The sequence below is a fragment of the Oncorhynchus clarkii genome, chromosome 7 (assembly GCF_045791955.1).
Source record: "Oncorhynchus clarkii lewisi isolate Uvic-CL-2024 chromosome 7, UVic_Ocla_1.0, whole genome shotgun sequence".
Classification (NCBI taxonomy): domain Eukaryota; kingdom Metazoa; phylum Chordata; class Actinopteri; order Salmoniformes; family Salmonidae; genus Oncorhynchus; species Oncorhynchus clarkii.
Window position 1 is genome coordinate 48,902,730 of NC_092153.1, and position 26,792 is coordinate 48,929,521.

Consider the following 26,792-nt stretch of genomic DNA (forward strand, 5'->3'; position numbering starts at 1 on the left):
TTGACAAATCGCATCAGGAAAATAAGTGGAAGTCGATGGTTGTCCGTTCTTTCTATCTTTCATCCGACACCTTCCCGTTCTCATAGATAGCATCCTAGCAAATCCCCGACGGTGACTGGAGAGTTAAAACGCTGAAAACGCGTAGCCTAAGCAACTACAATTTTATTTCGTTCGAATTCAGTCACTTTTTGTGCGAACAGTTTGAGCTACTCTCGTTCAACATCAATCGCGCGCTTTCGTAATTCCTCTCCTCAACTGACATTTCCTGTTTTAAATATAGTTTGTCTGGATTTTTTTCTACTTTTCCCCCCCACTGGCGTTGCCAACGCAACACAGATAGCCTGTCTCTGAACGCAGTCGTTCTTCGAAAAAAACTCCTGTGGCACTGAGACACATTGGTCTACGCTTTGTCCCCTGTCTAGATAGTCTCCACCCAAGACCAACAACATGTTGGACCCATCTTCTAGTGAAGAGGAAGCGGATGAGATAGTGGAAGAAGAAGGCAAAGAGGTGATGGCACCAAAAACCGGGGGAGCACGGGTGTCACCCAGCCGGACCACCGACAGTTCTGGTGGGCTCCAGCCCTCGAGCCGGGGAAGCAGCGCTTGTCCGTCCAACCCCAGCCCCTCGGCGGCCAGCGAGAAGGAGAAAGATGATCTGGAAAAGATGCAGAGGGAGGAGGAAGAGCGAAAGAAGAGGCTCCAGCTCTATGTCTTTGTGATGCGCTGCATTGCCTATCCTTTTAATGCCAAACAACCCACCGACATGGCAAGACGACAACAGAAGGTAAGACCACTGTAGATAATAAACTCACAACATATATATATGAGGACAGGCAACTAGTTTCATGAGATACTATATATAGAAGGCAAAGTATATATATATATATGTATATATATATATATATATATATATATATATATATATGTGTGTGTGTGTGTGTGTGTGTGTGTGTGTGTGTATAGTATCTCATGAAACTAGTTGCCTGTCCTCAGGCTTTGGAATGGTACATAAGTCATTATTAGAACCGAGCCAACTGGTATTGGAAAGACAGTAGATCCAGGAAAGGCATATTTCAATACAGCAAAACTAGTCAGTGACCAGTTGCACTGTCACATAGTTTCCTCAAAGGGAAAATCTGTCATTGCTCCATACTATTAAATTAATGATATATAGGCATTCCCATTGATTCTTGAAGAGTATAACTTATAAATTACTTTAGCTGTCTAACCCCATCAGAATCCAAAATATAAGCTTGTCCTATCTTTGTAAACACTGTGAAATGTAAATGTAAACAAACACGATATATCCTCAAAACATGGTTAAAACTATACATTTGATCTAATGGTTGGTCAGTCCTTTCATCCATAGTTCTGTTTTTGAATTTGAGAGGGGTTACATTTCTCCAGCCCCATCCTTTAGCTGTTTACGAAATGAGTGGCGAGGTGGCTGCTTTGTTGTTGTTTCTGTGCCCAGCTCCAAGATAAATTACAGTCACACCATTAACAAGACTGATGTACGTACACTGTAAAGCAGTTATCGTGACTTTTACAGTAGCAAGTAAAGTTCCGTATTTCATATTACAGCACACCAACTTTAATATATTTTTTAACCAGGCAAGTCAGTTAAGAACAAATTCTTATTTACAATGACGGCCTACCCCAGCCAAACCCAGACGAAGCTGGGCCAATTGTGCACTGCCCTATGGGACTCCCAATCACGGCCAGATGTGATATCGCCTGGATTCGAACCAGGGACTGTAGTGATGCCTCTTTGACTGAGATGCAGTGCCTTAGACCGCTGCACCAGATGGGAGCACACTCAGGAGCCCAATATAAATAGCGTATTAAAGTAAGTACTGTGTAATGACAGTACAAAGCCATAAAACATACTGTATTATACTGTAAAAATGTAAATTCCACCGTAATCGGAATGAATTAATTATTGAATGAATGAATGGATGAATTATTTACATTTGTTGAGGTGAGGGGATTGTATTTCACAGTATTTTACTATAACTACAAGGGATTGGTGCAAGCAGGTTGGCTGGTAAGTAAAGTGTTTAGAAACATTAGAGCATATTAATGAATATTTTGTGTTTTATATCACTTGCACTTCTAAAGGCTTCCAAACTGGCAGCGACTACACAACATAACAGACCAAAAGGACATAGAAAAATGCTCAACCATTTAAGTTTCAGGACTTGCTGCTACTCCAATCTTTCCCCTAAACATGTTTAATTGGTGGGGCATTATAACCACATAGGAGTTAAATTGGTACAGCATTCTCACTCACAGGTGCAACAAATATAGCCTCTTACAAGGCACTCCTCAAAGTATGTTAATGAGACAGAAACAACAAAACCATGCCCTCACTAGTAGTCAAAATATTTTTTTTGCTCCAAAAATACAGTACAGTACTGTATTCTGGGCTGGCAGGTAGCCTGGTGGTTAGAGCATTGGACTAGTAACTGAAAGGTTGCCAGATCAAATCCCCAAGCTGACAAGGTAAAAATCTGTAATTCTGCCCCTGAACAAGGCAGCTGTTCCTAGGCCAACATAGAAAATCACAATTTGTTCTTAACTGACTTGCCTGGTAAAATAAAAAATATTCTGTTGAATGGAATTACAGTATCATTCAAAATATAACAATTATTTCCCTGCCTACAACCTTTTCTCACAATGCCCCATAATTTACATTATGCTGCAGTAAAAAGTTTTGTACTGATTATAATACAAAAAAAACACCATATAATTTACAGTGTACTGGACAGGTTTGTGACAATGCCAGTATCGGGATATTGTGATACTCGATTTTCCATGGCAAAAATGAAAACACAAAGCAGACCAAACTCTTTGGTCCTTTAAAAACCTGCTGTATGTAAAATATTGTGTGCTATAGACTGGTTAGCTGACAACATCATGAAAACGATGCGCGCGCTTCAATGGGGCAGAAGTCCGTGTGTTGTGATTCTGGATGGCCAGATAGCAATCAACAATGACAAGAAGCTGCCATGTGGGGAATGGTAGGTGACTCGTTTCAACTAGTTTTATCTTGTTCTTGATACCATGTCTTGTTTTGACTGATGTCACGTCTATGCTAATATGGCTCAAATCTGCTAGCGAGCTAACCAACTACTGTAACGATGTCTATAGCTTGGAAAATAAATGAATGTGACTCTAAACAGCAACATAATGATGTTTGTTTCCAACATTAGGGCTGTTTTCCTTAACTAGGCAAGTCAGTTAAGAACAAATTCTTATTTTCAATGACAGCCTAACTGCCTGTTCAGGGGCAGAACGACATTGTCAGCTCAGGGATTTGAACTTGTAACCTTTCGGTTACTAGTCTAACGCTCTAACCTAGCCTACCCTGCCACCCAACTTCTTTGGGACTGGGGGGCAGTATTGAGTAGCTTGGATGAATAAGGTGCCCAGAATAAACTGCCTGCTACTCAGGCCCAGTTGCTAATATATGCAAATTATTAGCAGATTTTGATAGAAAACACTCTGAAGATTCTAAAACTGTTTGAATGATGTCTGTGAGTATAACAGAACTCATATGGAAGGCAAAAACCTGAGAAAAAATCCAAGTGGGAAATCTGAGTTTTGTAGTTTTTCAAGTCATTGCCTATCGAATATACAGTGTCTATGGGGTTATATTGCACTTCCTAAACCTTGTTTGAGGCTTCTACTGTGAAGAAGGGGGGAATGAGAGCTGATTGAGTCAGGGGTCTGGCAGAGTGCCAAGAGCTGATCACGCGCACTCACGTGAGAGCGATCTGCGTTCCATTGCATTTCTACAGACAAAGGAATTCTCCAGTTGAAACATTATTGAAGATTTATGATAAAAACATCCTAAAGATTGATTCTATACTTCGTTTGACATAATATGACTTTTCGTCATATTTCGTCATATATTCGTCATACCTTTCGCCTGGACTTCCACGCGCCTCGTGAGTTTGGATTGTGTACTAAACGCGCAAACAAAAAGGAGGTATTTGGACATAAATTATGGACTTTATCGAACAAATCAAACATTTCTTGTGGAACTGGGATTCCTGGGAGTGCATTCTGATGAAGATCATCAAAGGTAAGTTAATATTTATAATGCTATTTCTGACTTCTGTTGACTCCACAACATGGCAGATATCTGTATGGCTTGTTTTGTTGTCTGAGCGCTGTACTCAGATTATTGCATGGTGTGCTTTTTGGTAAAGCTTTTTTGAAATCTGACACAGCGTTTGCATTAAGGAGAAGTTTATCTAAAGTTCCATGCATAACACTTGTGTTTTCATCAACATTCATGATGAGTATTTCTGTAAATTGATGTGGCTCTCCTCAAAATCACCGGATGTTTTGGAAGCAAAACATTACTGAACGTAACGCGCCAATGTAAACTGAAATTTTTGTATATAAATATCAAATCAAATCAAATTTATTTATATAGCCCTTTGTACATCAGCTGATATCTCAAAGTGCTGTACAGAAACCCAGCCTAAAACCCCAAACAGCAAGCAATGCAGGTGTAGAAGCACGGTGGCTAGGAAAAACTCCCTAGAAAGGACAAAACCTAGGAAGAAACCTAGAGAGGAACCAGGCTATGTGGGGTGGCCAGTCCTCTTCTGGCTGTGCCGGGTGGAGATTATAACAGAACATGGCCAAGATGTTCAAATGTTCATAAATGACCAGCATGGTCGAATAATAATAAGGCAGAACAGTTGAAACTGGAGCAGCAGCACGGCCAGGTGGACTGGGGACAGCAAGGAGTCATCATGTCAGGTAGTCCTGGGGCATGGTCCTAGGGCTCAGGTCCTCCGAGAGAGAGAAAGAAAGAGAGATAAAATATAAATATATATATAAATATATATAAATATAAATATGAACTTTATCGAACAAAACATACATGTAATGTATAACATGAAGTCCTATGAGTGTCATCTGATGAAGATCATTAAAGGTTAGTGATTCATTTTATCTCTTATTTCTGCTTTTTGTGACTCCTTTCTTTGGCTGGAAAAATGGCTGTGTTTTTCTGTGACTAGGTACTGACCTAACATAATCGTTTGGTGTACTTTCGTCGTAAAGTATTTTTGCAATCAGACACTGTGGCTGGATTTACAACAAGTTTATCTTTAAAATGGTGTAAAATACTTGTATGTTTGAGGAATTTTAATTATGTGATTTCTGTTGTTTTGAATTTGGCACCCTGCAATTTCACTGTCTGTTGGCGAGGTGGGATGCTACTGTCCCACATATCCCAGTTAACTGACTTGCCTAGTGAAATAAAGGTAAAAAAATGCCCTTGCTGATAGGACATTTTCACTCAAAATTTCACGATACATGGCCCCATTCATTCTTTCCTTTACACGGATCAGTTGTCCTGGTCCCTTTGCAGAAAAACAGCCCCAAAGCATGATGTTTCCACCCCCATGCTTCACAGTACATATGGTGCAACTCAGCATTCTTTGTCCTCCAAACACGACGAGTTGGGTTTTTACCAAAAAGTTATATTTTGGTTTCATCTGACCATATGACATTCTCCCAATCTTCTTCTGGATCATCCAAATGCTCTCTAGCAAACTTCAGACGGGCCTGGACATGTACTGGCTTAAGCAGGGGGACACGTCTGGCACTGCAGGATTTGAGTCCCTGGCGGCGTAGTGTGTTACTGATGGTAGGCTTTGTTACTTTGGTCCCAGCTCTCTGCAGGTCATTCACTAGGTCTCCCCGTGTGGTTCTGGGATTTTTGCTCACCGTTCTTGTGATCATTTTGACCCCACAGGGTGAGATCTTGCGTGGAGCCCCAGATCGAGGGAGAAATGTCTTCCATTTCCTAATAATTGCTCCCACAGTTGATTTCTTCAAACCAAGCTGCTTACCTATTGCAGATTCAGTCTTCCCAGCCTGGTGCAGGTCTACAATTTTGTTTCTGGTGTCCTTTGACAGCTCTTTGGTCTTGGCCATAGTGGAGTTTGGAGTGTGACTGTTTGAGGTTGTGGACAGGTGTCTTTTATACTGATAACAAGTTCAAACAGGTGCCATTAATACAGGTAACGAGTGGAGGACAGAGGAGCTTCTTAAAGAAGAAGTCTGTGAGAGCCAGAAATCTTGCTTGTTTGTAGGTGACCAAATACTTATTTTCCACCATAATTTGCAAATAAATTCATTAAAAATCCTACAATGTGATTTTCTGGATTCTTTTTCCGCATTTTGTCTGTCATAATTGAAGTGTACCTATGATAAAAATTACAGGCCTCTCTCATCTTTTTAAGTGGGAGTACTTGCACAATCGGTGGCTGACTAAATACTTTTTTGCCCCACTGTATATATAAAAAATCTCAGTTTACATTGGCGCGTTACGTGCAGTAATGTTTTGATTCCAAAACATCCGGTGATTTTGCAGAAATACTCACAATAAACATTGATAAAAGATGCACGTGTTATTCACAGAATTAAAGATAAACATATCCTCTATGCAACCGCTGTGTCAGATTTCAAAAAAACTTTATGGAAAAACAAAAATAGAATGGCGCTCAGAACCCAAATTAGCCAAAGAAATAGCCGCCATTTTGGCGTCAACAGAAAGGAGAAAGGAGTTAAAAGGTCATCGCTGTAGTCTCGTATATCCGACACTTTGCAAAATCAGTGACTAGGGTCTGGTTTCAATGATGGACTCTTTTGGCATAGAGGAACTACGTCACTGTCTACGTTACTACTTTAACCACTTGAATAAAATACAAAATAGTAGCTAGCAAGATGGAGATCACAGAGTTTATCTTTTCGCAAGTGCTAGTTTCCAAGTGTCCCTATACCTCTCCAAAGTGGTATATGTCTGTAAGTTAGATAATTCCAGTGCTATTACATATTTGCAATCCCTAAATGCTATTTGTTCAGTATTAAAACAACATTTCTACCATATCAACCTCACTCAAACATTGTGGTGGTGTTATGGGGTATCCAGAGTACATTCAAGTGTACTTTTAACCTCTCCAAAGTTTCCAAATGTGGTAATTGCATTGTTTTTACACACTGGATGTGCCTAAAAGTTATTGTTCACTATAAAAACAAAATTTCTACATCACCAACCTCTCTCAAACATTGTGGTGGTGCCGGGAGACATACAGGGGATAGGGATGCCTACAGCGCGTAAGCTGGCAACATATTTTAGTCAATAGTCAATAGGCTAGATTTGTTCCTAACAACCTAAGGTTTCATTTGATACCTATAGCTCAAACACAGACCAAATCGAAGCTTACCTTGTAAGATGTTTCCTGTTTGATGAAAATGTTGTGTAAAATAAACATTTTGACTCTCGGGGCTGGTGATCAATAACAGTTGGTCACAGGCAGACATATAAGACATCCTCATGATCTGTGGAGTCCCGGCTTTCAGTGTGTACCAACATATTCCGTGTTTATTTCGTTTATGCTTTACAACGCTAAGGAATGTTGGTAGCAGTCATCTTGAAATGAGGTTATCGGCCTGCCCTGATATATTCGTATGCCCATATATGGTATTAAGTCATTTCCAAAGATTTGAAGGCACCGATCAATAGCCAAGATAGTCAGCTTTCCACAGACACCCTGTTTTTGCAGATAGGGGCTACCATTCTCATACCAGACTGAATTAAATTTAAAAACATATGGGGACTTCACATTTAAGAGGTTTTAAAATTGATTTAATTGTCATTGTTTGTCAAGTCTACACAAAATACTCTGTAATGCCAATGGGGAAGAAAAATTCAATTTAACTAAAAATATTTATAAAAATGTAATAACTAAAATATAGTCGTTGCATGCATACTCATCTCTCTGAGTCAATACATGTTAGAAACACCTTTGGCATCGATTACAGCTATGAGTCTTCCTAGGAATGTCTATAAAACCTCTTAAATGTAAAGGATGAAGCCGATATTGTAGCGGTTTTTAACAAACACTTCAGTGTTTGATAATGGTGGTGCCCAGGCCTCTAATGTCAGCTCTGTTACGGTAAACTAAACTCAGCTGAAAAAGAAACATCCTCTCACTGTCAACTGCGTATATTTTTAGAAAACTTAACATGTGTAAATATTTGAATGAACATAACAAGATTCAACAACTGAGACATAAACTGAACAAGTTCCACAGACATGTGACTAACAGAAATTGAATAATGTGTCCCTGAACAAAGGGGGGGGTGGGTTCAAAATCAAAAGTAACAGTCAGTATCTGGTGTGGCCACCAGCTGCATTAAGTACTGCAGTGCATCTCCTCCTCATGGACTGCATCAGATTTGCCAGTTCTTGCTATGAGATGCTACCCCACTCTTGCACCAAGGCACCTGCAAGTTCCCGGACATTTCTGGGGGTAATGGCCCTGGCCCCAGCCCTCACCCTCCGATCCAACAGGTCCCAGACGTGCTCAATGGGATTGAGATCCGGGCTCTTCGCTGGCCATGGCAGAACACTGACATTCCTGTCGTGCAGGAAATCACACACAGAACAAGCAGTATGGCTGGTGGCATTGTCATGCTGGAGGGTCATGTCAGGATGAGCCTGCAGGAAGGGTACCACATGAGGGAGGAGGATGTTTTCCCTGTAACACACATTGTTGAGATTGCCTGCAATGACAACAAGCTCAGTCCGATGATGCTGTGACACACCGCCCCAGACCATGACGGACCCTCCACATCCAAATCAATCCCGCTCCAGAGTACAGGCCTCGGTGTAACACTCATTCCTTCGACGATAAACGTGAATCTGACCATCACCCCTGGTGAGACAAAACCGCGACCCGTCAGTGAAGAGCACTTTTTGCCAGTCCTGTCTGGTCCAGCGACGGTGGGTTTGTGCCCATCGGCAACGTTGTTGCCGGTGATGTCTGGTGAGGACCTGCCTTACAACAGGCCAACAAGCCCTTAGTCCAGCCTCTCTCATCCTATTGAGGACAGTCTGAGCACTGATGGAGGGATTGTGCGTTCCTGGTGTAACTCGGGCAGTTGTTGCCATCCTGTACATGTCCTGCAGGTGTGATGTTCGGATGTACCAATCCTGTGCAGGTGTTGTTACACGTGGTCTGCCACTGCGAGGATGATCAGCTGTCCGTCCTGTCTCCTTGTAGCGCTGTTTTAGGCGTCTCACAGTATTGATATTTCAATTTATTGCCCTGGCCACATCTGCAGTCCTCATGCCTCCTTGCAGCATGCCTAAAGCACGTTCACGCAGATGAGCAGAGACCCTGGGCATCTTTCGTTTGGTGTTTTTCGGAGTCAGTACAAAGGCCTCTTTAGTGTCCTAAATGTTCATAACTGTGACCGTAATTGTTTACCGTCTCTAAGCTGTTAGTGTCTTAATGACCGTTCCACAGGTGCAGGTGCATTAATTGTTTATGGTTCATTGAACAAGCATGGGAAACAGTATTTTAGCCCTTTACAATGAAGATCTGTGAAGTTATTTGGATTTTTACTAATTATCTTTGAAAGACAGGGTCCTGAAAAAGGGACATTTTTTTGTTGTTGCTGAGTTTATGAAATGGGCCCTCGTGAACCATTTTAACTTTGAGCCTGTTTCTTATGCTGAGGTCTTTAAAGCACTAAAGGCAATAGACATTAAAAAGTCTGCAGGTCCAGACAACCTGGATCCCTACCTCTTAAAGGTAGCAGCTGCTATTATTACTGAACCTGTGGATCACATTTACAACTTGAGTCTGTTGAACAATTCCATACCCAGCATTTGGAAATCAGCTTATGAACTCCCACTGCTAAAGGGTGGAGATCCCTCAGATGCTAATAACTATCATCCTATCTCCAAACTCCCTGTCCTGGCCAAAGTCTATGAATCCCTAATGAACTCACAGTTAAAAACCTTCTTAATTGAAAAGAACATACTGAGCGGGGCACCACAACTGCAGCTATGGCAGTGGTCAATGACATCATAAATGCACTTGATAAAAGCAACATTGTGCTGCTCTGTTTGTTGATTTATCAAAGGCGTTTGATTCAGTTGACCATGAATTGTTGCTAGCTAGACTCAGTAACATTGGTCTCAGTGAAGGGGCAGTAAATTGCTTTTCAGTCACTGCAGGGCTCCCTTTATGGTCTCAAACTTGTCTTGTATGTACAAAAAACTAAATTCATGACCTTTACCTGAGCTTGCACTCAGCCAGAGAAGGTTAGCATTGTCACATCTGGTGGCTAATCCATTGAAAAAGTATAATTCTACAAATACCTAGGTATATGGTTGGATGACAAGTTGTCCTTTAAAGTTCGTATGGAAAATCTTGTGAGGAAGCTTAAATTGAAATTGGGTTTTTATTTTCGTAAAATGCTTGCTTCCCGCTTATGGCTAGAAAGAAGCTTGTTCATGTTACTTTTCCCCCTGTAATTGAATATGGTGACTTGTTGTATATGCATGCAGCCTCTTCCGTCTTACAGACTGGACTCTGTTTATCATTCATCCTTGTGCTTTATTACAAATGCCAAGTCACTCACCCACCATTGCACCTTGTACCAAATGGTAGGTTGGACCTCACTTTATATGCGCAGAAAGCTACATTTGTATGTGTTCATCTACAAAGCCTGAGTAGCTGCCTCCTGATGATTACATCATCGCCACACCGGAGAATAGGATAAAAACCCAGCTGTGTCATGTTAACATGTTGAAACCATACTTCACCCACTACGATCGGGCGGCACTCGAACACACTCCTGTTTTCCAATGGCACGTTGTGTTAGCTAATCCTAGTTTATAATTTTAAAAGGCTAATTGATCATTAGAAAACCCTTTTGCAATTAAGTTAGCACAGCTGAAAACTGTTGTCCTGATTAAAGAAGCAATAAAACTGGCCTTCTTTAGGCTAGTTGAGTATCTGGAGCATCAGAATTTGTGGGTTCGATTACAGGCTCAAAATGGCCAGAAACAAAGGACTTTCCTCTAAAACTTGTCAGTCTATTATTGTTCTTAGAAATAAAGGCTATTCCATGCGAGAAATTGTCAAGAAACTGAAGATCTTGTACACCACTGTGTACTACTCCCTTCACAGAACAATGCAAACTGGCTCTAACCAGAATAGAAATAGGAGTGGGAGGCCCCGGTGCACAACTGAGCAAGAGAACAAGTACATTAGAGTGTTTTGTTTGATAAACAGACGCCTCACAAGTCCTCAACTGGCAGCTTCATTAAATAGTACCCGCAAAACATCAGTCTCAACATCAACAGTGAAGAGGCGACTCTGGGATGCTGGCCTTCTAGGCAGAGGTCCTCTGTCCAGTGTCTGTGTTCTTTTGCCCATCTTAATTTGTTATTTTTTATTGGCGCAAACCAGATGTGATGGCGAAATCTGGTTTGCGCTTAGTGGGACTATCATTTGTTTTTCAACAGGACAATGACACAACACACCTCCAGGCTGTGGAAGGCCTATTTGACCAAGAAGGAGAGGGATGGAGTGCTGCATCAGATGGCCTGGCCTCCACAATCACCCAACCTCAATCCAATTGAGATGGTTTGGAATGAGTTGGGCTGCAGAGTGAAGGAAAAGCAGCCTACAAGTGCTTAGCATTTGTGGGAACTCCTTCAAGACGGTTGGAAAAGCATTCCATGGAAAGCTGGTTGAGAGAATGCCAAGAGTGTGCAAAGCTGTCAAAGGCAAAGGGTGGCTAATTTGAAGAATCTCAAATATAAAATATATTTTGATTTGTTTAACACTTTTTGGATAGTACATGACTCCATATGTGTTATGCCATAGTTTTGATGTCTTCACTATTATTCTACAATGTAGAAAACAGTAAAAATAAAGAAAAACCTGTGAATGAGTAGGTGTTTCCACTGGTACTGGTACTGTATGTATGGTACTGGTACTGTATGTATATTTATATATATAGGGAATATAAGTATAAATGCAACATGTAAAGTTTGGTTCCACATGGTGGTCCATGTCAAACAATGGTCCACCCTAAGATAAAGGTCAGTTAATTACTGCTGTTGATCCTTGAATGAGCTGGCGACTGTACAGTAACCTGGGTTGTGACCCTGGTCTGACCTTACCCGAACCAATGAAGCCACAGTAACGGATGTGACCCTGGTCTGACCTGACCCAACTCAATAAATTCACTCTGATCTGATCTCTTAACATCAATCTCAAAATATCCTATCTTGTGTTCCCGATCACTAAACTCTGTTGGTTCAGTTTCAGGAAAACATGTAATTTCTCCCAGGAACAAATTTGATCTCTTTAACTCTTTTTTTCTTCTCATGCAGTCATTGTGGATTTCTCCATTAGACCAATATGCAGGGCTGGAGGCTCAGCTGTCTCTCACCATTACCTTTGGGACATTACCTCATCTCAAATAAAATCCAATTTTATTTGTCACATGCGCCAAATAGAACAGGTGTTGACCTTACCGTGAAATGCTTACTTATAAGCCCTTAACCAACAATGCAGTTCAAGAAATAGTTAAGAAAAGATTTACTAAATAAACTAAAGAAAATATTTACTAAATAAACTAAAGTAAAAAGTAACACACAAAATTACATAACAATAACGAGGCTATATACAGGGGGTACCGGTAGCGAGTCAATATGTGGGGATACAGGTTAGTCGAGGTCATTTGTACATGTAGGTAGGGGTAAAGTGACTATGCATAGATAATAAACAGCGAGTAGCAGCACTGTAAAAACAAAGTGGGGGTGTCAATGTAAATTCTCCGGGTGGCCAATCTATTAGCAGTCTTATGGCTTAGGGGTAGAAGCTTTTAAGGAGCCTTTTGGACCTAGACTTGGTGCTCCGGAACCACTTGCCGTGCGGTAGCAGAGAGAACAGTCTATGACTTGGGTGACTGGAGTCTTTGACACATTTTTGGGCCTTCCTCTGACACTGCCTAGTACATAGGTCCTGGATGGCATGAACCTTGGCCCCAGTGATGTATTGGACCGTGCACACTACCCTCTGTAGCACCTTGCGTTCAGATGCCAAGCAGTTGCCATACCAGGTGGTGATGCAACCGGTCAGGATGCTCTTGATGGTGCAGCTGTAAAACGTTTTGAGGAGAGGGACTCATGGGGACTCATGCTAAATCTTTTCATTCTCCTGAGGAGTAAAGGGTGGATTTGTGCCCTCTTTACAACTGTCTTGGTGTGTTTGGACCATGATAGTTTGTTGGTGATGTGGACACCAAGGAACTTGAAACTATTGACCAGCTCCACTACAGCCCCATCAATGTTAATGGGGGCCTGTTCGGCCCTCCTTTTCCTGTAGTCCACGATCATCTCCTTTGTCTTGCTCACATTGAAGGAGAGGTTGTTGTCCTGGCACCACACTGCCAGGTCTCTGACCTCCTCCCTATAGGCTGTCTCAACGTTGTCGGTGATCAGGCCTACCACTGTTGTGTCATCAGCAAACTTAATGGGTGAACAGGGAGTACAGGAGGGGACTAAGTACGCACCCCTGAGGGGCCCCGGTATTGAGGATCAGCGTGGCAGATGTGTTGTTGCCTACACAACTGGATCCTGGGAGCGGCCATGATCCAGTTGCATAGGGAGGTGTTTAGTCCCAGGGTCCTTTGCTTAGTAATGAGCTTTGTGGGCACTATGATTTTGAATGGTGAGCTGTAGTCAATGAACAGCATTCTCACATAGGTGTTCCTTTTGTCCAGGTGGGAAAGGGCAGTGTGGAGTGCGATTGAGATTGCGTCATCTGTGGATCTTTTGGAGCAGTATGCGAATTGGAGTGGGTCTAGGGTTTCTGGCATGATTGTTTTGATGTTAGCAATGACCAGCCTTTTCAAAGCACTTCATGGCTACTGACGTGAGTACTACGGGGCGGAAGTAATTTAGGCAGGTTACCTTCGCATTCTTGGGCACAGGGACTATGGTTGTCTGCTTGAAACATGTAGGTATTACAGACTCGGTCAGGGTGACATTGAAAATGTCAGTGAAGACACTTGCCAGTTGGTCCGCGCATGCTCTGAGTACACCCCCTGGTATCCGTCTGACCCCGCGGCCTTGTCAATGTTGACCTGTTTAAAGGTCTTGCCCACATCGGCTACTGAGAGCATGATCACAGGGTCGTCCGGAACAGCTGGTTCTCTCATGCATGCTTCAGTGTGGCTTGCGTCGAAGCGAGCATCTGGTATGCTCGTCTGGTATGCTCGCGTCACTGGGCAGCTCGCGGCAGGGTACCCCTTTGTATGCTTTGCCAGCCCTGCCATATCCGACGAGTCAGAGCCGGTGTAGTAGGATTCAATCTTAGTCCTGTATTGACATTTTGCCTGTTTGATGATCATCTTGTACTGTTATTGTGTACACTTCCAGTTATGTCACATATCAGTATGTGTGATTGCAAGTGTCTGCTCTCAAGTTCAGCCCTGAGCAGATTGAATGGAATCTGCTTTATAAACAAGGCAGTTGATTGCCTTCTCTCTTTAGGGTTCACAGGGCACCTAGCTTGAGGTAGTCTGTGAATGTGACTCTTGCTGTGGTTCTCAGTCTTAAACAGTATGTGTGAGTTCGATTTGTCCCTCTGTTAAGGTCACACACACTCACTAGCAGGATGATAAGTGGATGGTATTGCACCTGTAGAGTCGAATCCCTCCCTGTTCGGACTGAGCCTTTACTCTCACTTGAACCCCAGTGGATAGCTGACTGAGAAAAGTGTATCTTTATCATTACAATGTCTTCAAATCTCACATTGATGTAGGTCTCTATCTCCGCTTTCATATGATCTTCTCTTCTTTCTCTCTGACTGTCTTCCACCCTCTTGTTCTCAGTCTCTTTCTCATCCCTCCCTCCCTCCCTCCCTCCCTCCCTCCCTCCCTCCCTCCCCCGTCTTCTTCCGTCTCTCACTGCCTCTCTCTTTCTATCGTTTTCTCTCACTCAAGATCACTCTGTCGCTCTGTCTTTCAGCGAGCTTTCAGCCTGGAATTGGTGCTCATTTGCTCCCAGCAGTCGATATACCTCGAAGCCCTCTATATGAAAGTGATTGTAATAGTCATCAAGTCATTTACTCAATGTTTCGGCTGGATGCTTTCTCACTTGCTCGCTATCCCTCAAATGCCACAGTAAAAATGTGGACTTATTAAAAAGAGAAAATTAGCATCTGTTGTGTTAATAGGGCCATATTGCTTGGGCAAAACAAAAGTCTTTGTCTTTTTAGGCATCAAGCTAAAGTGAATTTTTGCTGTGACAGATTATTTGAAACTTGTTTCCTCAAAACATGTTTTCTAATTAGCCATAAGCCATGCAAGACCCTTGATCTAAAATGAAATATGCTAACTAGCTCTGTTGTTTCAACCACTTCTCAAAAATATTGCATGCCATGCCAATTACTGAAAACATGGAGCGATAGTTAAATGCAGAAGGCACTGCAGTATGGTAACAACCTCCCGCTCCCTTTTGTCTTTTATTTATTCCCCATTCTTTCCCAAGCCTTCTAATCAGGCCTGGGGGATTAGTACACACAGGTGAGGCTGATGCAGTACAGTAACACAATCAGGCCATCTGTTCTCTTTTTCACCACAATAGGCCTGGATGAAACCAGTCCAACACCGTCACACCTCACCCCCGCTTTTCTTTCCTCCTCTCCTCTCCTCTGCACCTCTCCTCCTCTCCTTGACCATTGCCTTGCTCCTTTTCCTGTTCTTCTCCAGTCCTCACCGCCTTTCCTCTACCATTCCCCTACTTTTATCCTTGCTTTTCTCCTCTGCTTCTCTCTGCCCTCCTCTACCCTGCTCCTTGTCTCCTTCATATCTCCCTCACCCTCTCCTCTGCTTATCTTCACTGCTCCTCTCCCCTGCTTCTCTCATCCACTTTCCTCTTCCATCTCTTTTCTCCATCTCCCTTCAGGAGCCTCCAGTGAGTACAACGCTGTCAGATCAGCAGAGACACAGGGCTCCAGCCAACAAGGGCTCCCTTTTGATATTTTCATCTCTTTGTTCAGCCGACACCTTTGTCCATGGCTACTTACCCTCCCTGCTTTAACAAGCAACATGTTTAGGGCCTTACTCTTAGGAGTTTAACCAGTACAGTAATTTCAGCATATCAGAGGTAAACGTAAGGAAAGGATATAAAGCAACGGATGAAGGGGAGGAAAGGATGGAAGGCCTCTAAGAGTTTTGGTCCAGCCTTGCTTCGTCTCCGCTCAGCCTACTCTGGGACGTATGAGACAGGTAACGGGACAGAGTTATGACCATCCCTCCTCTCGCGTTAATTACCGTGGGATACTGCCTTGGTGGAGAGAAAGTCCACTTCTCTTCTGTATTTGTCTCAGAGGAACGTGGTGCACGAGAAACAAAGAATGATGTTGAACAGCAGTATGCTTTCTATTTCATCTCTGCCGTCCAAAGCTAGACCAATAAAACCCCAGAGACAAGTGCTGCGAATGTGTCTTTTCATTTAGCATTAGCACAGCCAGCTGTGTCATGCAAATATGCTCGGCTGCTCCCTGTACTGATGGAGAGAAAGAGATTCAGTAGTCCTTCTTCAAAATTGGCAATGAGATACAGTATGTATCTTTTTTTGTCCATTGGTTACAAGTTGTATGCCTTTCTTAGACATCACGAGTGAGTGATGTATAATAAATGAGAGTTTCTGGAATTTAAATGTCTTAAAATAATATGTTTTAAGTGAGAATAGGCATAATCTGAAGCCAAAAAATAAAGGAAATTCACATGAGCATCACAATGCCTATTCTACCCAGGCTCTACCAAGGTTTCCAGCACACAACTTTGACCTACTACAGTAGCTATTTTGGTATTGTACTTCTAAATATGTGTATGCAGGTTGCTTACGATGAAAACCTTCTCAAATAGACTAATTCATGCTCTTAGAGGAGGTGCTTCCACAATAATGTGAGGTGTACTGCATACAAGATAAAGTATTAGATTCTTCACACACCACAGTATTATTCCATTACACTACCTTTTCATGCTTATTTTATTAAATGAAAGCAAGCTTCACTATTATACTTACAAGACCATCAGGCTTGATTGAGTTGTTTTGTCTTGTAGTAATGTGGTGTATGAATGTATTTCTTTATTTTAGCGATATATGTACAATTGCTTTTTTTAGCATTGGTCATTTTTATTTTTTTTTATCATTGGTCAGTAGGTGCCCAACATAACAACAGGTGGTGGTTTGTTGGACACAGTAGCTCAGATACAGCTAGATAGAGCCTGTCTACATTCCTGATTTCTGTAACTGTTAGCTTACCTGTGTAATATTGACATAAGCTCAGAACCACTTGTGTTTCAAACATGGTCCTGTTTTATCAATTGCTTTGCTGATCAATGGACAGTTCAGTCATGCTGACAACATATGTCACTTAAAGTTATGTATGTACTTCAAATTATTTTTGAGGTAAAGGATGGTGACACAACAATGATACAATATGTTTACAGACCCATTATTTATATATATACACTACATGGACAAAGTATGTGGTCAACTGCTCGTTGAACATCACATTTGTCACGTCTACACCCGCCCCTCCCCTCCAGTGTTCGACATCGGCAGTATGCTAACCATCGGTCCTGGGATCCATCATTACGCACACCTGGCATCAATCATTACGCGCACCTGCACATCGTCATGAGGCACACCTGAGCTCCATTACCTCACTTATTACCTCCCCTATATCTGGCACTCCCTTAGGTTCTTTCCCTAGTCAGTATTGTTCCTGTGTTTATGCGTAGACGATACTGTTGTCTTGTTCCATGTTTGTTGTTTTATTAAACATTTCACCTGCTTCTCGACTCTCAGCGTCTCCGTTACATCATTCCAAAATCATGGACATTAACATGGAGTTGGTCTCCCCTTTGCTGCTATAACATCCTCCACTCTTCTGGGATGGCATTCCGCTACATTAGATGTTGGAACATTGCTGCAGGACTTGCTGTAGGACTTGCTTCCAGTCAGCCACGAGCATTAGTGAGGTCGGGCACTGATGTTGGGCGATTGGGCCTAGCTCGCAGTTGCCATTCAAATTCATCTCAAAGATATTCTATGGAGTTGAGTTCAGGGCTCTGTGCAGGCCAGTCAAGTTCTTCCACACCAATCTCGACAACCCATTAATGTATGATCCTCGCGTTGTGCACTGGGACATTGTCATGCTGAAACAGGAAAAAGCCTTCCCCAAACTTTTGCTACAAAGTTGGAAGAACATACTCTTCTAGAATGTCATTGTATGCTTTTTCCGGGGACATTGTCATGCTGAAACAGGAAAAAGCCTTCCCCAAACTTTTGCTACAAAGTTGGAAGAACATACTCTTCTAGAATGTCATTGTATGCATTGTTCCAGTGAAGATTTCCCTTCACTGGAACTAAGGGGCCTAGCCCAAACCATGAAAAACAGCCTCAGACCATTATCCCTCCTCCACCAAACATTACAGGTAGCACTAGGTATTGGGGCAGATAGCGTTCTCCTGGCATCCGCTAAACCCAGATTCGTGCGTTGGACTGCTAGATAGTAAAGGGTGATTCATCACTCCAGAGAACACGTTTCCACTGCTCCAGAGTCCAATGGTTTCGAGCTTGACACCGCCCCAGCCAATGCTTGGCATTGCGCATGGTGATCCTGGGCCATGGAAACCCATTTCATGAAGCTCCCGACGAACAGTTCTTGTGCTGACGTTGCTTCCAGAGGCAGTTTGGAACTCAGTAGTGAGTGTTAAAACCGAGGACAGATGATTTTTACTCGCTACACTACGCTCTTCAACACTTGGCTGTCCTGTTCTGTGACCTTGTGGCTGAGCCGTTGCGGCTGAGCCGTTGTTGCTTCTAGACATAACACTGTAACAAATGAAAAACTGTTGAGAAACACCTGCAAAATACAAAGTCATTAGACAAGTACAAAACTCTTAAGAGAAATGATAGACATAATTACAAATCTGAAATTGGATCGGTGCTCTAAACCCTTGAATACTAAACTTCAGCTACAAATATCTTAAGTACACCACTGTCCAACTCCAGTAAAATAGCACACATGTCCTCATTTATAAATGGTAGTATAAATATTAAAACCGGTGAGAGAACTCACAGATTTGGATCAGAACATACATTTTAAGTATCGATAGTGTGCAAAGTACTGTCACACCCTGACCATAGTTTGCTTTGTATGTTCTATGTTTTGTTTGGTCAGGGTGTGATCTGAGTGGGCATGCTATGTTGGATGTCTTGTTTGTCTGTTTCTGTGTTTGGGCCTGATATGGTTCTCAAGGTGGTAGTCATTGTCTCTGATTGGGAGCCATATTTAGGTAGCCTGTTTGGTGTTGGGTTTTGTGGGTGATTATTCCTGTCTTTGTGATTGTTACACCAGATAGGGCTGTTTTGGTTTTTCACATTTCTTGTTTTGTATATTGTTCATTTATCATCTTCGTTAAAGATGTATCACAATAACCACTCTGCGTTTTGGTCCGCCTCTCCTTCAACAGAAGAAAGCCGTGACAAGTACCATGTTTACCGCATGCATTTTAATTGGAATAAGTTGTTTGTCAGTTCCACATGGGCCAGCTTGCATTTCTCTGTGAGAGGTGCATTCCCAGAATCCACCACTCTGCCATAAAGCACTGTTCCCAGGTAGTACCTTAGGGTTGGCGTACATCTCACAGATGAGTGCAACGACCCACGCAGGAGTACACACCACCACACTCACTGCCACTTGCCTGCCACTTCATGAACCCAAAGGCTCTTAAGAGCTACCTAATAAATTAAAATAAGTGTGTGTGTGTGCATGCGTGTGTGTGTGTGTGTCGGTAGGGGTCTGTCAAAACTATAAACTAAATAATCCTCTGGGAGGCGAACCCACCTCCAGCCATTACACTACAAACCCTGTTCTCAAAACACTGATTTTTTGAAGCCTTTGTTAAAAAACTATTTTGTTTGTTTATTTCTCTTTCTTGGTTAAAATACAATAGTCTAAAACAGTTGATTTGTTGAAAACAGACTAATTTAATCGTGTACATTGTCTTCAGAAAGTATTCCTACCCCTTGACTTTTCCACATTTTGTTGGGTTACAGCCTGAATTCTGAATGGATTAAATATATGTATTTTTTCACCCATCTGCACACAATACCCAATAATGACAAAGTGAAAACATGTTTTAAAAAACGTTTGCAAATTTATTGAAAATGCAATACAGAAATATTTTTTACATAAGTATTCACACCACTGAGTCAATACTTTGTCAAAGCACCTTTGTCTAAGATTTTTCCACAATTGGATTGTGCAACATTTGCCCATTATTATTTTCAAAAATCTTCAAGCTCTGTCAAATTGGTTGTTAAATGTTACTGGAAAAGCATTTTCAGTTCTTGCCATAGATTGTCAAGCAGATTTAAGTCAACATTCTTTCGGCCACTGCCTTCTTGGTAAACAACATGTAACGGTAGATCTCCTAAGGATCGGACCAAGATGCAGCGTGTTAAGTGTCCATAACTTTAATCAAAGAAAGCATTGAACACTGAATACAAAAGAAACGTGAAGAAACGAAACCGAAACAGTACCGGGGTGGTGACAAACACTGACACGGAAACAAACACCCACAAACCAACAGTGAAACCCAGGCTACCCAAGTATGATTCTCAAACAGAGACAACTAACGACACCTGCCTCTGATTGAGAACAATACTAGGCCGAAACAGAAACCAAACATAGAAAAACAAACATAGACTGCCCACCCCAACTCACGCCCTGACCATACTAAATAAAGACAAAACAAAGGAAATAAAGGTCAGAACGTGACACAACTATAGTGTAGATTTAGCCTGGGAATCACTTTTTTTATGCACGATGCATTTAACAATGCAACAACCAATAATGGAACAGAAAACTTTGTAAATTATGTAATCAAAGGCAGATCTTGCATGTTTTAGTGAGTAAACACACAGTTTACTATTTGTTTGTGAATAGAGCGATTTTGTGATACGGAAATCGAGCGTAAGGTTTTGTGTGTGATGGTAGTGTCAGCTTGCTCATGCTCTCCTTGCTTAAAGCTTTTTGTTGTGAAACTGGTCAATAGTTCCCTATTCATGAGGACAAGGTGTATGCGCCTAATGTTGCCATGTCAAGTTTTCTGCTGTGCAGCCAGTCAGTGAGTATTGTATCCTCGCCAGGGTCTGTACACACACTCACACTTAACGCATGGACACACACACACACACACACACACACACACACACACACACACACACACACACACACACACACACACACACACACACACACACACACACACACAGGAACACAACACACATGTGCAGTACACCCACACATACTACACATGCTCACACATCCTGTCTCTGACACATACAGTATTTTTTACTATTTTCTACATTGTAGATTAATAGTGAAGACATCAAAACTATGAAATAACACATATGGAATCATGTAGTAACCCAAAAAGTTTTCAACAAATCAAAATATATTTTATGTTTGAGATTCTTCAAGGTAGCCACCCTTTGCCTTGATGACAGCTTTGCACACTTTTGACAGTCTCTCAACCAGCTTCACGAGGTAGTCACCTGGAGGTTTATCCAAACTTTTGACTGGTACTGTACACAAACATATATTAATAAGACGAATCAGTGCATTGAGTCACTGTGAACACAACCACAAAGCCTGATCAATTACAGCTGTAATGGTGTGCTGCCTGAGACACCCACAGAATGAGCATGTCAATTAGTACAAAGACTAAATGAACATGCTATCAGCCTAACCCCCCGCCACAAGCTCAGCGGTACCAGACATCAAGCTGTGTTTTAGTATTCTTAAACACTATTGAACTACTATTAATGTATGTGCCATACTATTCCATTCTCTATGTTGTTGGTATTCTTGAATACCATTTTAAAAGGGTATGTTTTCTGTAGGTGGTGCTTAATCTATCTGTGAAGGAGTTTCTTATGTTTCCACACTTCAATGTCTCGCTTTATAAGTGGATTACAATTGTGGAAGTGGCCAGAGCTGTTTTATGTGGGCAATCCCATTTTTGGGACATCATCCAAATTTTAGCTGAGAGGTAAAAGCCTCCATTCACAGAACCTGTCGATAGTAGTTACAAATGGCAAAGGTAGAGCTGGGTTGGACCTGGGAGTGAGCCAGTGGCACACTGGTAATGAACCATAGATGGATTCCCCACTGGCCCAAAGCACTTTGGAGGGAGAGAGCTGTGATGAGAGTGCCGCTGTGGGTGCTGGAGCACCGTTCCAATACTACTTTCATGATTTATCCTTCCTGCCTCCCAGTCTCTACCTCAAAGTAATCATTAATCAGACTGGATTGGCTAAAACTAAGATGTGGAATCCTTGATTTTCTTATCTCATTAGATCAGTGATCACTTCAAGAAAGGGAAGAGCAGCCTCCTGAGTGGTGCAGGGGTCTAAGACACTGCATCGCAGTGCTAGCCGTGCCACTAGAGATTCTGGATTCGAGTCCAGGCTCTGTCGCAGCCGGCTATGACCGGGAGACCCATGGGGCGGCGCACAATTGGCCCAGCGTCGTCCGAGTTAGGGGAGGGTTTGGCCTGCAGGGATGTCCTTGTCCCATCGCACACTAATGACTCCTGTGACTGGCCGGGTGCAGTGCACTCTGACACGGTTGCCAGGTGCACGGTGTTTCTTCCGACACATTGGTGCGGCTGGCTTCCTGGTTAAGTGGGCATTGTGTCAAGAAGCAGTGCTGCTTGTTTGGGATGTGTTTCGAGGGACGCATGGCTCTCGACCCTTGCCTCTCCTGAGTCCGTACTGGAGTTGCAGTGATGAGACAAGACTGTAACTACCAATTGGATACCACGAAAAAGGGGTAAAAAATATATTTAAAAAAAAAGGGAAGAACAATAATGTTTTTTACAAGTGCCCCCTCTAGAGGGCTAAGCTACAATAAACCAATCTAATGTTTCTCGCCGCTGTAACGGCTTTCTTCCTGGGAAGGAGAGGCGGACCAAAACGCAGTGTGGTTAGGGTTAAACATCTTTAATAAAGACGAATACCGAGAAAACACTACAAATATACAAAACAATAAATGTGAAAACCGAAAACAGTCCTGTGTGGTGAAACAAACACAGACACGGAAATAATCACCCACAAAAACCCAACACAAAAACAGGCTACCTAAATATGGTTCCCAATCAGAGACAATGACTAACACCTGCCTCTGATTGACAACCATATCAGGCCCAAACACAGAAACAGACAAACTAGACACACAACATAGAATGCCCACCCAGCTCACGTCCTGACCAACACTAAAACAAGGAAAACACACAAGAACTATGGTCAGAACGTGACAGCCGCAACCAAGTCTGCTCTGATTTTTTTTGGGGGGTGGAACCATCCGACTGGGCACGAACTGGTTGAATCACCGTTGTTTCAATGTAATTTCAACGTTGTTTCAATGTAATCAACTTATTGTGACATGGAATCTATGTGGAAAATACATAGGATTTGAAAAAAGTTAACAATGTAAACTTTTTCAGGTGGGTTAAATTTCAACCACAGCACCATGTCACCATGTTGACCAAATTTCAACATAGACAAACATTGTATAAAATATGTCTAATTTGTATCTTTAAAACAACGTCAGACCTTCAACATTATCTCCACTATCAGAAAAAAAACTATAGGCTGGGCAGCACCTCTTACTGGAGAGTTTATCTATCTACATCTTCCCTTTCGTCTCCCATCCAGGGTTTTAACCAAGCTCTGCTTAGCCACAGTATGATATTTGTCAGTGACTATTACCAATGTGCTATCGTGGGAATGATTGTTGAGAGATCTCCACTTAAAAACTAAATAGATTCACTGATTCACAGTTCAATAGGTCTAGGGTTTCAAGCTCTGGATAATTTCAAATTGAATGGTATTTAATGATGTTGAATTGTGTTTGGTTGATCAACACAACCCAATATCAACATTTGAAGGAGATGTATCCTATGCTTGGATAGTTGTGCCACTTAGTCTGGCTTAGTCTGACTTAGTCTGGCTTTAAATCCAGTTTGACTACAAATTCATTATTTATATGTTGGATTCACATCTCCATCTCAACCAAAAATCTTGGTTGTTTAAAGTGTTATTTTTTTTGTTTAAAGTATTGTTATTTAAAGTGTATTTAAAGTGTAAATTGATTTAGTCCTATTCTTTAACTTTGGTTGAGATAAAATGTTGGTTTAGATGGAGATGTGGATCCACTATAAGTCTGATCAATGTATGATCCAATAGACTGGAATCGCCGGAGTCCTAAAGAATGCAGAAGACGTCGTGCAAAGAGAACATAATCAAATAAAAATAGTTTTCCTACAAATTCTGGAAGTTTGTCTACTCTTAGCGACTGTAGTTAGTGCTGGCTGTTGCTGTCCTGTACAGTAGTAGACAGAGATAAATAATGAATGTGTCATCAAACTGGAACAAAAGCCAGACGAAGTAAATGGCACAGATGGAACTGTTAAGACAGAAGATAAATCTCCTTCAAATGTTTTTTAAAATTTTTAAAAATGTAATCTTTATTTAACTAGGCAAGAACAAATTCTTATTTGCAATGACGGCCTTTACAATTTTGATATTTGGTTGAGTTGACAACCAAACACAATTCAATATCACTTTTGAAATACAATAAATAGCCTATTAACTTGTTGACAGGTTTACAAATGAAACAGTATGTTGGATTGACGTCTCCAACGCAAACAAAAATAAAAGTAGAGAATGGGATTAATGCCAGTGGCTCAGATGGAACTATCCAAGCTGAAGATACATCTCCTTTAAACGTTGATATTTGGTTGCGTTGTCAACTTTTGCAATATAGTAAATGACCTAAAGTTAAGGCTATCTTACAAACTATTGTAACATTCAACCTTAAAATGAGTAACACATCCATGGCCATATTTTGAGGTTACTGTAACTAGGCCTGTACATTTCTTTTTATTTAATCATATAAAGCATGTTCAAGATAGCATGCATAGGTTGTTGCAGGTCTGTGGAGATCTTCACTATTGCTGTAATAATATGCACGGCATCTCAAACAGCATTGATCACTTGCACCATGTACTTTAAATATTATCTCAACTGCAATCCAGGTCATTTGCTTCTGCTATTAGATGAAGCACAGTGATAACACATTAAACAGTTGTATAAATAAAATATATCTGACATTGTATTCCCATTTGAACTTTGCTGTGGTTTTAAATGGTTGAAAGCATAGTGATAGCACATTGGAAACTCAACTAACTTTTGGCGGTATTTAGGAGTTGGTGATCGTTGATCAACGTCTCAACCAAATATTACCCAATTATCCAGGTTGATATTATGCGGTGTATCCAGTGGGATTACTCTAGAGGAGCGGCACTGCCACATGACTGAAAGCTCCGAACCTATAACCTCTACAATAGTAAACTATTTTCATGAATTATTTATTTTATTTGTGGCAAGCTTCCTTTCAAATGGCAGCTTCCTTTCAAAAAGGCAAGAGTGAAAGAAAATAGGAGAGAGAATAGGGGATTAGACATGTCTGTGTTTGTTTCTTCCCTTCTTTTGTGCTTGTGTTAGTGCATGTCCCTTAATAAAGCCACATGATGTTGCTGCTGAACATTCACGTACCTCCGCTTTTATGTGCAGGCCTGTGTGTGTGTGGGTGGGTGTGCACGTGCACAGATGAGCACTTGCGCTCCTTTGTTGGCTGTCAGTAATCTGGGATTACACATCCATTTGATGTTTTACGGACATTATGCAACTGCCGGGGAGAGACGGTCTTTTTGCCCTGCCCTCTATGTAAGAGGAGAGGAGAGAGAGTGATGTGTGGACGACGAAAGAGAGAGAGATATGGTTGCCCTCCTGGTGCCCTCTCTCTTCTCTGAGACTGTTTTCCTGACCAATATGCTCAGTAGTCACACATTAAATACACTCCATTGGAAGCTGGAATGGTGATGGCTTTTTCCCTGATGGTGATTAGGGAGATATGTTCCTTGATTTGCAATGGCCGACCCCCTTTGAATGATTCAGAGCTATTTCAGACCTCACCAACTGCCGAAAAACACTAATTAACGTTGCCCAGAGAGAGAGAGAGAGAGAGAGAGAGAGAGAGAGAGAGAGAGAGAGAGAGAGAGAGAGAGAGAGAGAGAGAGAGAGAGAGAGAGAGAGAGAGAGAGAGAGAGAGAGAGAGAGAGAGAGAGAGAGAGAGAGAGAGAGAGAGAGAGAGAGAGAGAGAGAGAGAGAGAGAGAGAGAGAGAGAGAGAGAGAGAGAGAGAGAGAGAGAGAGAGAGAGATCAACAGGCTTGGTATCTGCTGTATGACGGAAGAGCGGAACATGTGTTGTTGTCTGTGTCACACTGCTTTGCTTTATCTTGGCCAGGTCGCAGTTGCAAATTAGAACTTGTTCTCAACTAGCCTACCTGGTTAAATAAAGGTGAAATAAAATAAATAAATAAAAACATAGAGGCTACATCAGGGCTGCCCAACCCTCTTCTTGGAGATCTACCGTCCTGTGGGTTTTCAGTCCAACCCTAATTTAACACACCTGATTCTACTAATTAGCTGCTCAACAAGACCTTAACTAGCTGAATCAGATATGCTAAATTAGGGTTGGGACAGTAGATCTCCAGGAAGAGGGTTGGGCAGCCCTGGGCTACATCATCCATCATACATCATCTCCCTCCTTTCCATGTCCCAGTTCTCCCAGTGGGTAGCCATAGTGGCTGCAGAAACAGCGTCATATATGATAGGTGAAGTATGTTGCAGCGTGAACACTCATGACTGAGTAATGTTTTTGTAGCTCACAGATGGAAGGCATAGAGATGGCCTCCACTAACACCAGGCCCTAAGTTGACATGTCCACTGCT

At 41.9% G+C, this 26,792-nt stretch overlaps 1 protein-coding gene across 1 annotated transcript in view; it reads left to right on the top strand.

The window, feature by feature from the left end:
* Positions 1–296: 296 nt before the first annotated feature.
* LOC139413418 (calcium-dependent secretion activator 1) overlaps positions 297–26,792 on the top strand; it is a 168,469-nt gene continuing 141,973 nt past the window's right edge. The window contains exon 1 of the mRNA XM_071160777.1: positions 297–786. Coding sequence (XP_071016878.1) covers positions 448–786 — 339 coding nt within the window. The 5' untranslated portion in view covers positions 297–447. The remainder of the gene's footprint in view (positions 787–26,792) is intronic.